The sequence below is a fragment of the Toxorhynchites rutilus genome, chromosome 2, assembly GCF_029784135.1.
Source record: "Toxorhynchites rutilus septentrionalis strain SRP chromosome 2, ASM2978413v1, whole genome shotgun sequence".
In the NCBI taxonomy this organism is placed as follows: domain Eukaryota; kingdom Metazoa; phylum Arthropoda; class Insecta; order Diptera; family Culicidae; genus Toxorhynchites; species Toxorhynchites rutilus.
The window spans coordinates 307,147,429-307,166,249 of NC_073745.1; the positions used below are offsets into that span (position 1 = coordinate 307,147,429).

At 40.3% G+C, this 18,821-nt stretch overlaps 1 protein-coding gene across 11 annotated transcripts in view; it reads right to left on the reverse strand.

Annotated features, from left to right (window-relative positions):
• Positions 1–18,821, reverse strand: part of LOC129765178 (juvenile hormone esterase-like) — an 87,136-nt gene that overhangs the window by 42,069 nt on the left and 26,246 nt on the right. For 6 of the 11 annotated variants that reach the window (XM_055765128.1, XM_055765129.1, XM_055765130.1 and 3 more), the window contains exon 2: positions 5,597–5,923. In XM_055765128.1, the coding sequence (XP_055621103.1) occupies positions 5,597–5,869 (273 nt within the window). In that variant the 5' untranslated portion in view covers positions 5,870–5,923. The remainder of the gene's footprint in view (positions 1–5,596; positions 5,924–18,821) is intronic. The other 5 variants (XM_055765127.1, XM_055765132.1, XM_055765131.1 and 2 more) reach the window with 1 other exon arrangement.

The following is an 18,821-nucleotide window of genomic DNA, read 5'->3' on the forward strand; positions in this document are numbered from 1 at the left end:
TGTACTTCGGTTGCTTAATCTAGTGTTGAACACAAATCGGCGGAGATGAGCAACTAATCGAATTAACCCGGTGAGCGTTGATTTTAATTCGAATATATTTCTGGGAGAAACTGTGGCTAGGGAAGTCGATGGTTTCTCTTCTAATAATTGACTATCGAATTGATCGTCGGTAGTACGCAAAATATTTGGTCGAAATTCACTTGATGTGCTCAACCAAAGTGGGCCTCTCCACCAGAGAGTATGTTTGATCAGTGGACTAGCTAGCATGCCTCTGGATATTACATCCGCAGGGTTTTCAAAACCGGCTACATGGCCCCAAGTTCCAGCGGCAGTAATCTGCCGGATTTCCGCCACGCGATTTCCTACAAATTTCTTCCAACGAGATGGCGATGCAGCTAGCCAATGGATGACGATCATTGAATCTGACCAGAAGAAGTCACGTGTGTTGAGGTTCAAACCACTCTTAACCTTCTCATACAAATGGGTTAGTAGGAGGGCGGATGACAGTTCGAGGCGAGGCAGACAAATTCTTTTTTGACCTTTTCCTTGAGCTTTCGGTGCAACTTTCGACTTAGCCGTGAGGAGGTGTACACAAGTTGGTCCACTCTCGGAGATGCAGCGAAGGTAGATGCAAGCTCCATACGCGCTCTCTGAAGCGTCGCAGAAGCCGTGTAGTTCAATGACGTATGGTTGACTACATGGGACTACCCAGCGAGGAACGGCAAAACCTTCTAGAGATTGCAGATCGTTTCGGAACTCTTTCCAAAACTGTAGTTGCTGGTCTTCTAATTGACAATCCCAGGATATTTTCGATTGCCACAATTGTTGCATAAACATTTTCGAACGTACTATAATTGTACCCACAAGTCCAAGGGGATCAAATAAGCGTGCTGCATCCGAGAGCACAAGTCGTTTGGTGATTACAACGTTATAATTCCAGGAGGGTATTTTAAACCGGAAGTCGTCTCCTGCTGGCTGCCACAGTAGACTTAAAGTTTTTACAGGTGATGACGAATCGAGTTCAAAAACATTGCGATTTTCTCTCAATTCGGCTGGTATGCTCTCTAAAATATGTGTGCTGTTTGACGCCCATTTGTGCAACTTGAAACCAGCACTACGAAGAATATCAGTTAGCTGCTTACAAAGCACGATGCCTTCTTGCTCTGATGCCACTCCACAAAGCAAGTCATCGATATAAAAGTTTTTATCGAGTATAGCGCACGCAGTAGGGTATGAGGTGACGTTTTCCATCGCAAGTTGCCGAAGGCAGCGTGTAGCTAAAAATGGGGCACTCGCTGTCCCATACGTAACGGTGCGAAGTTCATACGTGCCACAGGATCATTAGGCTTGTTTCGCCATAAAATCCGTAGCAGATGACGGTCTGTTGGATGAATGAGTATCTGCCGATACATTTTTTCCAAATCGGCGACTATAGCGTACCGTGAGAGTCGAAATCGAAGGATGATATTGTAGAGGTCGTCTTGTACGACTGGACCGACCATGAGGGCATCGTTGAGCGATACACCAGTATCCGTCGGACAGGAAGCGTCAAACACAATGCGCAGTTTCGTAGTTGAACTTTCGATCGTACAACACAGTGGTGTGGCATATGATAAGGTTGAATAGTAGAAGACAATAAATCAGCGTTAGGATCGATTAAGGTCATGTGTCCCAATTCGATATATTCTCGAATAAAATCCGTATACGATTTCATTAACTCGGGATTTACGTGCAAACGACGTTCGAGTGAGAGAAATCGCCGTAGTGAAATTTCTCGAGAACTTCCAAGCTTCGATAAAACAGTTTTCTTCGTCGGTAGGGATACAACAAATCTACCATTGGCATCACGCGTGGTCGTCTCTGCAAAATATTGTTCACACTGCTGTTCGTCCACAGAAAGAATGTTGTTGGAGTGACATGATTCAATCTCCCAGAAACGCATCATCTGCTTTTCTAAATCCGCATTGCGGCATACCATGGTGACAGCGGAATTGCAGCTGATAGTGTTGCTACATTTGCCGGATACAATCCAGCCGAAGACGGTTTCCTTTAAAATGGGCAAATTTGAATCAAGCTCGATAAAGCCATCAAGTAGTAAACGATGGTAGATTTCAGCTCCTATTATAACATCGATGTGACTGGGTTCGAAGAAGCGTGGATCGGCAAGGACCACGGAAGTTGGTATTTTCCATTGTGAAACCGATAAACGACTCGACGGAATAATCGGTTTGAATTCTGGTAGAATATGGAACTTCAAATCTACTGCGAAGTTGGTGTAACGAGACAAAACCTTGACCATGGCTGATTGCTTTGAATGTATCATGCTTGGACCAACTCCTTGGAGAGAGAGTGAATCGTTTTGACGATGAAGAATTAGCTTTTGTGCCAGTTGTGTGCTAATTAAATTTCTTTCGGAACAGCTATCTAATAGAGCACGGGCCAAATGAATGTTGCCGTGAGAATCTGCTATCTTGATTATTGCGGTAGACAGGAATACAACGTTTCCACAAGAGGATGTATTTTCACGAACTGCATTCGGCGCGTGGGCTCCCACTGGAAGTGATTGTGACACGATTGGGGGTACTGGGCTAGTAGCGAAGGTTTGCGATTGTGAGTGAGGTGTGTTCGATATGATTGGAGCGTTCGATGAGTGTAGAGGTCGAGGGGTTGTGGTAATTGGAACGTATTGTGACGAAGCTATCTCTTGTCCTCGGTTGGAATTACTATCAGTAGAGCGCATGTGCAGCATTGTGTGGTGCTTTTGTCCACAAACGCGACAGGCTGAACTGGGACAAGCCTTCACCATATGGGAGAAGGAGAGGCAATTTAGGCAAAGACCAGTCTTTTTCACCATTTCGTGCCTTTGGACGGGATTTAGTTTAGCAAAGGATTCGCATTTGAAAGGAGAATGATATGGTTTTTGACATAGTGGACAAGATTTATTTTGTGTGGCTGTAGTTGTGAGTGTCGATCCATATTTTTGTTTCGTTGAGAGTCTGCGAGTATCATTTCGGATAGTTTGTTCACGAGTCGAGCCGCTGCTATAGGTTGTAGGGTAGCCAGGTGATCACGAAGGAATTTCAACAAATTTTGATATTGCGGTACCTCACGAGATTTATGATAACGCTCCCAGTGTCTTTGGGTTTCTGTATCCAAACGTTTATACAACAAGTGTGCCAAAATAAGAGACCAACCATCAGTATCAAGATCTAGTTTCTTAAGTTGGAGGAGGTTGCGTAAGATTCCCGTCTGATGGGTTCGGCATCCAATAAACCGTCCATCAGAGTTCTAGCGATAATTTTCTTGTTCTCAAATCGTTCTTGTAGCATTTTCCAAGCGACTTCATAATTTGATACTGTTACTTCGATCGACTCAACTAATGTTTTTGCTTCCTTCGTTAGTACAGAGAGCAGATAATTAAATTTGTCAACGGGTGTAAGCGATGCATCTTTATCGATCATACTCTGGAAGGCATCCCGGAAACTAAGCCAATCTTTCACACTACCATCAAAAGAAGGGATTTTGAAGACCGGAAGATGAACACGGGATACGGTTGAATGGGAAGGCGGAGGGGAAAGATCAGTCGCAGCTGTCGGTTTTAATCGTAGAGAAAGGAAAAAACCCTTTATATCGATATACGTATTTTCAAATTCAATGCGCGTCTTTCTATTGGACGATTCCACGTCTCTAATAACTTCGGATTCTCTTTCGTCCTTAGTTTGACCAACCAGGCTTAAGTCCTGTTCCTGAATTGCTTCGATTTTTGCACGATTATCAAGAAACTTTTTGAATAATGTCTCAAGATGTTCCAAACGAGACTCAATTTTCACATGATCACAAGAATTATCAAAATCATTCACGAAGTTCTGTAAATTCTTCAGTGAATCGATGAAACCACGCTCAACTTTGGTGAGCTCACGTAACGACGCCATTTTGTTTCTATCGTTATTCAGATCACTAACCCTCTCGAAATTCCAACTTTTTAAATTTTTGTATGAAATCACTCTTTAATAATCCAGCAATTGAAACTCACATGCACTATATCGATTTATTTCTATTCGCACCTTTCTTTTCTGAATACTCACGCTACTAGCGAGCCACGCTATAATTTTACGAAGGAGGATGAAATCCGTTTGCCACGGCCGAGAGCTCCACGTTCGATATAAGTTGCCGAAATCGGATCCTGAGTCTATGCAGAAGAAATCCTTTTTTCAGCTGGACCCGTAATCGCCGATAGACCAATCGACGCCGATGAAACTTCCGCACGCGTAGGCTGATGTAGATGTTCACAGTCCGATGTGAAAGTCCGTGATATTCGCACTCCAACAGTTCACTTTTGCCAGTTTTGGCCACTAATTACACATATCCGGTTCCACGAAGTACCATAAAAATGTAGGAAAACTAACTAAATTCGACTGGTTCACCGGATTGTGGACGGGACACTGTTGGCGCGAAAAAGTAATGGAAAAACTATTCAATTCCTTTGCTCGAAATTGTATTTAACCGACGATATAATTTCTGATGCGTACTCTGTGAACTATCTGCGTAGAAAGAGGCTGAAGCTATCGGTGTATCTAGTTTTATCTGTCTTTCGTTTCGTTCTGTGACAAAAGGGATTATAAAACTATTATCTGCTTTGTGCGTATGCAGATTAGATTTTTGAGATAATAATGATCTGCGCGATAAAGTGTGAGCGTAGGCAAATCATTTAGGGTACCGAGTCTATTATTGACCTAAGCTTGAACATTGGTAGTTATTAGTCATTTGAGGAAAAAATTATCCTTTCGAGACGATTATTTTTATAATCTGCAAAAAAAAGTTTTATCAACGCAAAAATGTCGTTTTTGTTAAAGAAAACTTATATACACGTTTTCATTGAACTCTCCATTGATAAAGTGCCAGTCTATGTGTAATCAAGTTGTGTCATCCTAGCAACGAAATCTCGACCGTAGTCAAACGTAGTCAAAAGAGCGATTTCCTCCAAAAGTGTTCCATACTAGGCAGAGAAAGACAGTTCAACAACTTACTAAGGGAGTGTAAATATTAGGAATGAATAAAGCAATATAGGAAATTTCAAATTTGTAGCTGCTATTAACAATGCTTCACTCTCAACAAACATCACAATACAAACGTTTATATATGAGTGCGAATAAAATATACCTCCACATTACTCCCTTTGGAATGCGGGATGTATTAGCTACAGAGTTAGACACAGAATTAGCATAAACTGTCTTCCGAACTTGATCAGTCTTCCAAACTATTTATAGCGATACTCCAAACTATTTATACAGCGTATGATTTTTTCGGTTTTATTTAAAATTCATGATATACCAAACATCGTTGCCAAAATAAACCCATTGCCCTGCATCCATAAAAACAAAGGATTTATTCTTTGATCGTAGACATGTCATTTACGTATTCGAACAAAACCATAAATATGTTAATTTAAGCATACGCACAAACTGTCGCCACCGAGAGCTACCGACCGGCTGATTACACCGAATAGATAAGGAATCTCAATTCTCTTGTACGCAGCACGAAAAATAAAAACCACGCAAAATATTTAGATTCGTCAAATTCAGGACAAGCTACTTACCGCGAACCGGAGTTCCCCGATCGGTGGTTTGGCGAATGGGATTCCAACGAACGCTTCAAACGTTCCCCAGTGCAGGCTGGTCACAGTCTTCCCCCGCAAACAGCCATCCATGATGCACACCTGTGGATCCATACCACCTCTTAGGGGCTTCGGTGGACATCCAGCATGATCCACATCTTCCGCCGATAGTTTCCCACCGACAAGCAGCAATGTACTTAGCAACGAAAACACCACGATAAGCTTCCTCCAATGCGTCATATTTTCAACTCGCATTCCAACCTATTGTCACTGTTATTATCACAATAATGCGTGCCTGTAGAATGAACACTTAAAATTTGCGGGTTTTAAAAAACTCGCGTGATCGGAACACACATTCGCAGCCCGCGTTCTCCGTACCGCGCACTGTTCCGGGATCTCGAGCGCACGTTTTCGAGCCTTACCGCCGTCAGCTTAACAGTTCTGTTTCGCGATTAGCGGTTACGCGGTTTTGTTGTGTTCGCGCGCACACCATTCACAGCACACTGAGCGCGCTCAGCAAATAAATAGCGGACTTTATGAATGAAAGTCGCCCCCCGTCCGTACGCGATCGATCTCTCACACTCTCCCATCCAATCAGCCAGGAGCAGGAGGCCCACATGTCGCGCGCGTACGCGTCGTGTATAGGCGTAAAAGCTCCGTCAGCTTTTAATTCTCTCGGGCATACGTTTGGCGCTCTCCCTCTCTTTCGTGCGTTTGCCGATTGACGCTCACCCTCTTTGGTAAAGCTTATCGCCTTATGGCTGATAAGAAGATTATTTCGATACAGTTAACCCTCCTTCCTTGTATCTGAAGAACGCTATTTTTGATTGGTAAGAGGATGGCAAAGTTAACTTGCAAGAGAAATAATTGACCTCCGTCAGTCCCTCGGTAGATGATTATGCTTTTATGATAACGATTGCTTTTCCTACGGTTTTTTTTATGAAATTTCAACAGGTATCATAAAACCCTCTTAAAAAAAGGTAAATTTATCTACTTTAACACTTTGAGCCCTGCGTCAGTCCCTGGGGACTGAAACTAAATTTTCCGTCTGGTGCTAGCCAGTTCCTGCGCACCGACAGTGGACTTTTAGTTTATAGCGCTGGCATATCATCTTCGCAGAAAAAATACTTTTTCGTGTGCTTAAGGGTAAAATGCACAAAGAAAAGCACATTTTCCAAGAGTTTTAAAATGTTTGTATGTATGGGAGCAGACGTCTCTTTTTTCTCAAATGAAGCACAAATCTCTGCGTAACTCGAAAACAATCAAGCAAATGGAGCCAAATTGGACATGTGAAGGTTTTGGGGGCCCGAAACGTTTCTACGGTGAATAAACACTCCTCCTCCCTATCTAAGGGGCTGCCATACAAATGAAGCATAAATTGCTGATTAACTCAAGAACTAATCAACCAAAGCGCCTGGCCGGGTAAGGGAGTAAAAAGTGCCCCCAAACCAAATCACCAGCTGTGTGGCAAATATTGTATAGGATATTAAATAAGAAATTTTGGCGGTTTACTTGAATCCTTACGTGGTTTAACGTAGGATCTATAGTGAGAAACATACTTTTTTTATTTCATGCCATTCTCAAAAGCTTCGAGATAAAAATTGAAAAAAATACTGAATGTGCATCTTATTACAGTGTATCCAGAAAAATTATCAAAAAAAATATTTCATCAAAAATTTAAGTACTAAAAAAATATTGAAATTTTGAAAAAAAGTTTATTGTTTATTGGGATTTAGAGATTTAGTACTACTCTAATTCATATTTAAATGTGTTCCTACGGCTTTTCTAGATATGTGTGTTTTTTTCAGTGTTGCACGGTACAAAACATATTTTTTTATATTTCCAACGGGTCAGCTGGGTAAGGGAGTAAAAAGTGCCCCCAAACCAAAACACCAACTGTATGGAAAATATTGTATAGAGTACTAAATAAAACATTTTGGCAGTAGTACCATATATTTAAGTCCATATATATATGGATATATGGTGAAAAATGCACCATCTCGTTTTTTTCACGCTATTCTCAATAGCTTTGAGACAAACATATGAAAAAAAAACCGAAAGTACATCTTACTAAGGTGTATCGATCAATATTTTCAAACAATTTCTTCATCAAAAAATCAAAAATTAAACAAAAACTAATTAATTTTTATTTTAATTTTAAATTGAATTTAATTTTTTTTATTCTGAGATTCAGTACTACTCTATTTTGTATTCAAATTTCTTCCTACGTCTATTTTAGGTATATGTGATTTTTTCGGAATTTTCAGAGTGTTTTTCGCGGTACAAAAAATATATACATATTTTCAGGCATTTCGAAATTTTGAAAAAAATATTACTTTGAGACCCACTTTTGCTCCAATTTTCATTTAAATGCATTCGTATGAGTGTACATGTAGCGAAATTTTCTCTTGAAGTTTTAAGAGGATTGCTCGAAAAAAACAATTGTTTTGGCCTTTGGGCATTTTTAATTTATTTTGAATTGAGAGAACCAGTACTACTCTGATATTTATTTAATTTTTGTTTTGTATATGTCTAAATTTTGTCGGTATATTTAAAGCATTGCGCTGTACAAAGATTTTTCTTCTAATATCTTGAAATATATGAGATTATCTTTACATCGGATTTAGATGGTATACCAAACTCATAGGAGTCAGCAAAACGATAGAGCTCTGTGAGAAAAAATAAAGTCCTTGTGGAAAGATAATTCGGATTAATGAGAAGAACACTTAAAAATATCCAAATTATTATATTTTTTTTTATTTTGATCTCACAACTGAAAACCACGAATACAATAAAATCGATTTCAAGAAAATAAAAAAAATAATGCAAACGATGAAGAAAATTAACTTTTAAAAAATTTAAAATTGCACCATATGTAGAAAAAAAAGCCACATACGAACGCATTTGACCAAAAATTAGAACATAAGCGGGTCTCAAAGTTATATTTTTTTTCAAAATTTCTAAATGCCAGAAAATATATTAAATTTTTTTGTACGCAGATTTACATTTTTTGATTATTACATTTTTTGATGAACAAATTGTTTGAAAATATTTAACGATACACCTTAGTAAAATGTACTTTCAGTATTTTTTTCTCCATATTTTTTTCTCAAAGCTATTGAGAATGGCGTGAAAAAAACGAGAAGGTGCATTTTTCACCATAGATCCAATGGTGTACCACATAAAGACTCAAATATTTGGTAATACTGCCAAAATGTTTTATTTAGTACCCTCTACAATATTTTCCATACAGTTGGTGATTTGGTTTGGGGGCACTTTTTACTCCCTTACCCAGTCAGACTCTTTGAAAATATAAAAAATATATATTTTTTGTGCCGCGCAGCACTGGTGCTCCCGTGGCCGAGTGGTTAGCGTCATAACTAACATGCCGGGTGTTCGGGTTCGATTCCCGTTCTGGTTGGGGGAATTTTTCGTCAAAGAAATTTCCTCCGACTTGCACTGTGATCACGCGTATTCTAAAGCTTGCCACTCAGAATGCATTGCAAGGCGTGTCATTTGGCATAGAAATCTCAACTAAGTACTAATAAAAATGACGCAAGTAATACTACGTTAAGACGGCGAAGTTCCTCTAGGAACGTTAGTGCCATTAAAGAAGAAGAAGAAGCACTGAAAAAAATCTGAAAAAAATTACACAAAATCACACATGAAAAGCCGTGGGAACACATTTAAATATGAATTAGAATAGTACTAAATCTCTAAATCCCAAAAAAAATTCAAAATTTCAATATTTTTTAGTATTTCTATTTTTGATAAAAAAAATTTTTGATAATTTTTCTTGATACACCGTAGTAAGATGCACATTCAGTGTTTTTTTTTTCAAATTTTTATCTCGAAGCTTTTGAGAATAACGTGAAATAAATGAAAAAGTACTTTTTTCCACTATAGATCCTCGGTTAAACCACACAGAGGTTCAAATAAACCGCCAAAATTTCTTATTTAATATCCTATAGAATATTTGCCATACAGTTGGTGATTTGGTTTGGGGGCATTTTTTACTCCCTTATCCGGCCAGGCCCTTTGGCATGTGGAGGAATAGGGGAAAAGAAACGTTCGTAAAATGGTTCAACACTATTTGCAACCCTCTGATGGAGGGGGGGGGGGGCATTGTGGTGGTTGCCATGCGAATGAAACACAAATTTCTGCATAACTCTAGAACTAATCAAGCAAATGGAATCAAACATGGCATGTGGAGGTTTTAGGGGGCAATAAATGTTTGACTCGTTGATCCGTTGACTAGTTGACTCGAGAATCAATTAAGCAAACGAAACCAAATTTGGCATGTGAAGATTGCAAATGGAGCCAAATTTTGGGCGGAACGAAGTTTGGCGGATTAACTAGTACATATATACTCTTCCCTCCTCTCGAAGGGGGGACTGCCATACAAAAGAAACACAAATTTTTGCATAACTCAAGAACTAAGCAAGCAAACGGAACCAAATTTGGCATATGGAGGTTTTAGGGAACAAGAAATGATTTAGCACTCCTTGTCCCTCGAGGAAGCAATCGTCATATTTGAGATGTCATAATTTGATTATATTTTCTGTATCCGACGCCGATGTAAACAGTGTTTTGGGTCTAGGGATTCTTTTAACCAAGCAATCAGTCTTTAGCAAGATTATCGCGGTTTTTTTTAGTAGTTTATACGTCATATCGATTGAATAACGATGGGTCTATCAGGTGCATCAATAATGCAGGATTTAACTTTGGGCTATTGATGACAAACGAATGGGATAGCGGTCAGCAGCCGGACAAATTGTCCGGATTTTTAATAAATTTAATTTGGGTCAAAATAGCGTCGGAGCGGAACATTGGAGCTGGAAGTTTGATGGTATGGGGTGCCTTTTATACCATGTAAATCTTCCCATTTGTTTCAACTCAACCAATTATTCCCGAAATCCTGGTCAGATTGAGAACGACGCAAATGAGAACATCAGTTTCCAGCAGGGCAGGAAATCTGCAGGGTATCTGTCCATGTTTCCAAGCAAACGAAGGATTGCTGAGAAAAATATCCCGCTACTGGACTGGCCAGCCTGTTGTTCAGATTTCAATCTCATTGAGAACCTCTGGGGAATCTTGACTACGATGGTTTATGCAAACGGACGTTAGTTTGACGGCATTCAAGAGTGTTGGGCCAAAATAAATACGGCAACACTGCAAAAGCTGTCTGATTCGATATCAAACCGTATTTTTGAAGTGGTCGAGTTCTGCAATCTTTTTGTTAAAATTTGACAATTCGGTCACGTCTAACCATTTTTTAGATATGAATTTTTGAAAATTTAAGCAATTTCAAAACACTGCAAAATCGTAATCATTCAAGTATAGTAACATAAACATGGAATCTACATGCGTCTACGTTTTATCCTAGAGCTAACCGTTCTCGAGATATAACCAATTAAAACCATGTTCGTGAAATATTAGAAAATGCATACATGCTGCATACATACGACTAACGTTATTTCCACTATAAAACATTATTTTCTAGATAAAAACTTTGTTAAATTTTTATTTATCTATTTATTTTTAATGATTCAACATCCCATTGAGAGATTAGATATGATTCACAACTTTTCGCCAATAAACCCGATCCATGGCTGCCGTTCTCCAACTCTCGGCTGCACTGATTCTTGCCAAGGTCATTTTGTTAAATCTCAGTTAAATGTGTTGTTAGCGGTTCCCGGAATAAATCGCCACAGAAAACGACTGCAACAGAAACCACCGCTTATAAAATGTGTAGTAGGCTATAAATATTGTGGCGCGGTATTGTATTTCAAAACAAGAATTAACCGGGCAAACGTATCGCCCCAGGCAAACGTAACGCCCCGGGCAGACGTATACCGTCCGACGCTCGCTAGAGCTCGGTCGGACATTGCTAAAGGATCGTATCCTATGTTTCAAACTAACCGGGCAATCAGTGGATCCCAGGTTTGCGTGCGAGACACCGCCGCTTCCGACGGCGGGTCGGCGGTGGACTCGGATTGCGTCATCTTGGCGGCATGGGCCGCCTCGATTCCTTATCCTCGCCAAATGGGGACTTCGTCCCCATTACATTGTCCTCAGAATAAATTTCGAAAAACGAGAACAAGAGAATAAATTTATAATAGAAATGTGAGGCACATGATGTTTTTCCCGCGCCAAATATTTCTAGCCTACTACACTTTTTCTAAGCGGTTGTTTCTGTTGCAGTTGTTTACTGTGGCGATTTATTCCGGTCACCGTTGTTAGCCGCTCGTTGTCTAAAGCAAATATTCAGAAGAAACCACGAAAATAGTCTTATATAGGGTTGGGGAAAAAGAAATGTCGTATTTCTGATCGAAATTCGACGCTTTATTTAACATACTTAAAATTATCCAATTTGAGTCAAATATGCGCCGTTTTGTTCGCAAACTTGTTGCCATTAGAAGGCAACTTCATTATCACCCCCCCCCCCCCCCCCTCCTTATTTGCAAAAAAATCAAACAGCCAGTTTTCGCCAGCCTCTTTTGAGGCCAACTTAGTATCACCAAGAGCGTTTTGCATGGACTGGAAGAGATGATAATCACTTGGAGCCAGGTCCGGACTATACGGTGGGTGCAATAGGACATCCCATTCGAGCTCCCGTAGCATCTGGCTGGTCATCAAAGATGTGTGAGGCCGAGCGTTGTCCTGGAGGAAAACAACACCATTCCTATTGATCATTTCTGGCCGCTTCTGGTCAATCGCCTGCTTCAAACGGTCAAGCTGCTCATAGTAGAGAACCGAGTTGAGGGTCTTGCCATAGTTGAGCAGCTCATAGTGGATGATACCCTTCCAATCCCACCAAACACACAGCAAAACCTTCCTGGTTGTCAATCCGGGCTTGGCGATGATTTGGGCCGGCTCACCGCGCTTCGACCACGACTTTTTTCGCTTTAGGTTGTCGTACGTGATCCACTTTTCATCACCAGTCACCAACTTCTTCAAAAATGGGTCGAGTTCGTTCCGTTTCAGCAGTGCATCGCAGGCGTTGATTCGGTCTAAAAGTTTTTTTTTTGCGTCAGCTCGTGTGGCACCTATACATCCAGCTTTTTTGGAATCCAATCTTCTGCAAATGGTTCCAAACGGTTTTATGTTCTATACCCAGTTCCTAGCCAATCGAGCGAGTGCTCACATGCCGATCTACTTGGATGATTTCAACGGTTTTATCGGTTTCCACGACGATTGGCCTACCAGTACGGGGTGTATCTTCGACAGCCACTACACCAGAACGAAATCGATCAAACCGACGCTGTGCTGTGCGAATCGTTAAGACGTGTCCACATCACTTCAATCGGCCTTGGCCGCCCGGTAAAGCCAACTAAATGTGGACGTACCGCCCGAGCTTGCCGACGTGCCGAAAACCGACTCGAATCAAACCGATTCCAACCCGAAACAAGTGGGTCCGGTTCGAGAAAGTCGAACCAAAACAAAACGAAGTAAATTAGCGTTGACGACATTGTGCTTCGTGTGTTCGTGACGACTTCGTGCATCCCATGGGGCTTCGGCTTCGTGCACCCGATGGGGCGTCCACATTACATAACGAACCGAAAATGTCGCCTGGTACAGGGCGATCGCCATCATTCGGCATGATGTGGACGCGCCTTTACAGTATCGGGTCCATAAACTACACGATTTTTTTCGGCCGCCTTCGTTGCAGTTTTACATCGCAGGTAGTAAAAACGTAAAATATGGCGAATTTCTTGCTTGGTGGAATCCATCTTTGACGCGCTATAACTTGAGACTGAAAAGGACAATCACAACACTGTCAAAACGACACTTGTAGCACAGATTGTCGTCTTTAAATAGCCGTATAGTATGATCCGATGCGATAAGTACAACACAAGATATGTTTAAGTGTTGCCATATATTGACAATATACGACATTTCTTTTTCCCCAACCCAATATAAAGTTGACCCCCTTCCTGTTGACCGATTGATTTGAAATTTGGAACACACCTTTATCTCTGCAGTCACTATAAAACTGCGTATTCCATGATCTTTAAAATCCAAGACCAAGGATTACATATTTCCTCAAAACATTATCAATATGGTTTTTTTTCTCAAAGCCCCATTTATATGGGTATCAAATGAAAGGGCTTGACTAGTAGAATATAGTTGTTTATAAAAAATGCAAATCTAAAATTGCCGCCACCAAAAAAAGGCGTCATATATAAATATTTTTTCAAAACTTCATTGATGAGATCAGTGTCTTAGAGTATCAACAAATATTCACGAGTAACGAATATGATTTTATTTCAGTGTAAATGACTTTTTTTTCAATTTGAAACACACTGTCCTCATTATATGGATGACAATAACAAACAAGTTCATTTTGTTCATATCGCTGATGCATGAACAAATTTGCTATAATGCATGAATGCGGCATTGAGTGGGGTTCATAACTTCACTGTTATTTATACTTTGAATATCAAAAGCAACAAATTGATATTCATCACATTCGCAACGATATTCGTTCTGGCATTGATTTTTAGTCAAAATTCTAAAATAACAAACTGACTGACTAATAGTCAGGCTGGACCATTTAGAGAGCAAAAACGCCAGAGTTCGATGAAACGAACTTTGCAAAAAATCGCGCAGGATTTAGTTTGGCGAGACGGTAACAACGGCATAAACAAAAACCAACCGCACACAGCTGCCTCAGGTTAAGAGTAAACGACAGCTGATATTCATTTGGCTAAAATGAAATTCAATTCTGGCATCTAGGATAATCAAGATGAAAATGACACTGGGTGGAAAAATAAACTTCAAAACATATTGAAGAACAAAAGTTCATTTGCTCATATTCACTGGTTGTCTGGATCTGTCATTCTGATTTTCGTTTGGAATATGTAGGTTTTCGATGCTACTTAGCCCGAAAATCTATGCATTTGAGCTTAGCGAATATGATTTTTTTTAACACTGGATGAGACTAAAATTAAATCGTGGGGCACGTCGGATTTCCATTATTCGCATTTAATGGTTTCATCATGTGCCCCGCAATATTATTTTAGTCTCATCAATGTCCTTGATCAATGAAGGAATGGGTATGATAACTGCTAACTGCTAATTGCCTAATTATTTTCTAGCTTTTAATACATTATCTGTATTACGAGTATTATTATTATGTTTAATCACAAAGAAACCGTTTAACTTAAAAAGTTTTTTTTTACTTTTTCTATCTCCATATGAGACGTCCATCAAAAAGTGGACTTATTCAATCTGACTTGTAGATATCGCCTTTGAACCGGTTTTAAAAACTTAAACTTTCTTTTTTATTAAATTTAGCATTTATATTCGTGAAAACCACGGAATTCGATAGAGCCATTTAAACCTATCTCTACCATCCATTCGTTTGGCAAATTACAAATAACCCATTCCAGCGCGGAGTCTATGATTTGTTTCTCGAGTGATTTGCTACGATGCACTACCTATCCAATACTGAAATAACATGATTTCAGAGCTTCCGAAAGCACCATTAGCAATCTCGTGGTTTCCAATATGACCTTCGTAGTTGTTTATCGAAAAGCAAAGGAAAAAAAACACATTACACGTGCTGACAAACTAGACGACAACAATGGTACTTCTCCGAAATTGATCGGTTAGAGTTGAACGACAAAATAAAACGTCTCCAACCTGTAGTCAAACTTTGCGCGTGGCACGATAATGCGCAACGTAAACATCTACCCTCAACCGTTCTTCGAGACAGCGAAGATAAAACATCGCGCGAAACAAACGATAACGGGGCAGCACGAGCCGATGACTTTATCTCTGGCGGTCCATCATTGTTTTCTTTTTCGAGAATTGATAGATTGGCTTACCTATGGTAACAAAACTGTTTCAAAACAAAACAAAAATTAAACCTTTGTTTGCGGAACACAATCACGGAAGGGCACATAAGCTCACAGGGGTTATCAACGTTTTTATCAAACCCTCTAATTAACTGTGGCAAAATGTCGAAAGCGCCCAGCTGATCAGTACTTTTCCCCTCGATTCAGTTTGTGACCCACATACAGGTTTGACACGTGCCGCGAGCCAAATCGCAACAGCAGAATGGCTGATAATGCAATGCAAGATTCAGGTTCCGAACCTTGGGTGGGCAAGCGGTATGCCATTGAACGAATTCGAGAGCCGGCACGTGTCAGATCGTTGACCGATCGTTTACATCCGCAAAGTACCACGCGTTACCATTGCACACACTGGTGATCGAGTTTTGAGAGCGTACAACAATCGAAACACGTGCCGAACATTGCTCAAGTTTGGTTCCATTTTTTGGAACCAAACAATTCGATCGAACTATCAGCTGATTCTGACGAGAACCTATTAACCGGAAGGTCGGGAAGTCAGCGCTGGTCGCTATATTTGTAAAAGCACGTGTTGTGAGTAGTTACTACCCATGAAGGACAATCTCTTGGTGCCAACAGTCACCATAACGGTAGAATAGAACAAGCTTATAGAATTGAATTTTTATATTTTCTTTCCTTAGATACAAAAGTTTGACGATCTGAGAGAACAGCCAAAATTTCTCTTTGAGCTTGCCACTCAAAATTAAAGTAAAATGGGACTGAAATTCTAGAAGAACATTTACTTTGACACTACTGAAAATTGGGTAGGTATCGCCCTTCATGATATCTATGTGAGGGCGTCGCTTTAAGACCATCATTTCTGAATATTTCCACAAAAGGTACTTTCGATCTTTCATTTCATTATAATCATGTATCACACCAACTAGTAGAAAAAAAAACATTCCAATGATGCAATCGCCAAAAAACTTGAAAACAGTAATAATGGACACAATATGGGCGTCCAATTCATAATTACCGCTTTGTTATTGTTATTATTATATATTGTAGTAAACAAACGATTACAAAAGGTCGTAGTCAAATTTCACTACTCTAAACATGGCGAATGTACATTTTGCTGCTAGCTGAGGAACAGGGGAACATGAGTTTGCTTTCCTCAAGCAAGCGTGAACACGGAATCGTTAGGAAAAGCCACACTCATCAAACGATCAATTAATGCAAGTGAGCAGAGTGAGTAAACACAAACAAATTACCCAGGTATCGTTTACGAGGAGACAGAGGTGTAGCGAATAAACGTGAATACGCAAGAAATCTTTCCCATTCGATCCCTAACATGGAGACTTGAATGTTGCTAGTAATTGATTAGATCAGTACTGATTGTACGATCAGAATGAACAATATGTTAAAATATTGTGTTGCTATCAGCTAAAATGAAATTCAAATTAAACCCAACATAACGATATTAACACGCTCACGCCGGCGCGTACCGCCGGTGGCCTGCACTAGACTGGCTCATCGTTATTGTGCCATTGTTTCACGATTCGTAGCATTTAACATCAAACGAATGTCACTGGGGGAAATGACTTCTGCAAGATCATATTTGAACAAACGAAAATGAACTATTCAGGAAAAACGTTCAATCGGCAAACACTGCCTAGAATATCTAACATCCGACAGAGCGAAAATCATTACCACGTTCGTCCACCCCGATTTTGTCAACACTTTCCTTGTTCAATTGAATAGTATTTTTCAAGGAATTTGATAGAATAGGCGCCTAAGTGTAGCTATGGATATGCAGAAAAATAATGAAATTAAAGGGTGTGTCACATCAAATTGCATCACAGAAAAAACGCTGTAGAAATTCGCCCAGTAGACCGATCCTTTTGAAAATCTTAGACAGTAAAATAAAAACTATTAAACAACTTTTGGCATTTTCTTTTTATTCATACTTCGAACCCAAGCCCGTATGCTCGCACCTTCCTCTTTACCCCGTCCATAAGGTTCTGTACAACGTCAGGTTGTAGTTTTTTTTGAACAGAAATCCATTTTCTCTTGAAGTCCGCCTCCGATTTGACAACTTTTGGGTTCTTCCGGAGGGCCTGCTTCATAATCGCCCAATATTTCTCTATTGGGCGAAGCTCCGGCGCGTTGGGCGGGTTCATTTCCTTTGGCACGAAGGTGACTCCGTTGGCTTCGTACCACTCCAACACGTCCTTTGAATAGTGGCACGAAGCGAGATCCGGCCAGAAGATGGTCGGGCCCTCGTGCTGCTTCAATAGTGGTAGTAAGCGCTTCTGTAGGCACTCCTTAAGGTAAACCTGCCCGTTTACCGTGCCGGTCATCACGAAGGGGGCGCTCCGCTTTCCGCAAGAGCAGATCGCTTGCCACACCATGTACTTTTTGGCAAACTTGGATAGTTTCTGCTTGCGAATCTCCTCCGGAACGCTGAATTTGTCCTCTGCGGAGAAGAACAACAGGCCCGGCAGCTGACGAAAGTCCGCTTTGACGTAGGTTTCGTCGTCCATTACCAGGCAATGCGGCTTCGTCAGCATTTCGGTTTACAACTTCCGGGCTCGCGTCTTCCCCACCATGTTTTGCCTTTCGTCGCGGTTAGGAGCCTTCTGAACCTTGTATGTACGCAGGCCCTTCCGCTGCTCGGTTCGCTGGACGAATGAACTTGACAAATTCAGCTTATTGGCGACATCCCGGACCGAACTTCTCGGATCACGTCTAAACTGCTTAACTACGCGCTTGTGATCTTTTTCACTGACGGAGCATCCATTTTTGCCGTTCTTCACCTTCCGGTCGATGGTTAGGTTCTCGAAGTATCGTTTTAGTACTCTGCTGACCGTGGATTGGACGATTCCCAGCATCTTACCGATGTCCCGATGTGACAACTCCGGATTCTCGAAATGAGTGCACAGGATTAATTCACGACGCTCTTTTTCGTTCGACGACATTTTTCCAAATTTACGAAAAATTGACAGTGAAGCATGGCCAAAGTGATCTATACACTCTTATCTGATTATAAAACCAAAGCTGAAGATATAATTCCTAAAAATTAAATTTCTACAGCGTTTTTTCCGTGATGCAATTTGATGTGACACACCCTTTATAACCATATTGTTTTAATTGTTATACTATACTTTTAATTTGATTTATATACTGCATTTTTTTGCGAAACCCGTATAATATGGCTTTGGCAAATGTTATTGTTGTCAACTCGTCTTCAAATGGTTGGGGTATTATGACATTTTTGTGAACGAACATTAAGTTTAGTGTTCAACAATTTGCCATGCTTTCGATTTTTTGTGCAATATTCTTCCCACAAATGATAGCAACTCTCTAACAGTATTGTAACGTATAAAAATTGCCTTCCTATGCAACCATTC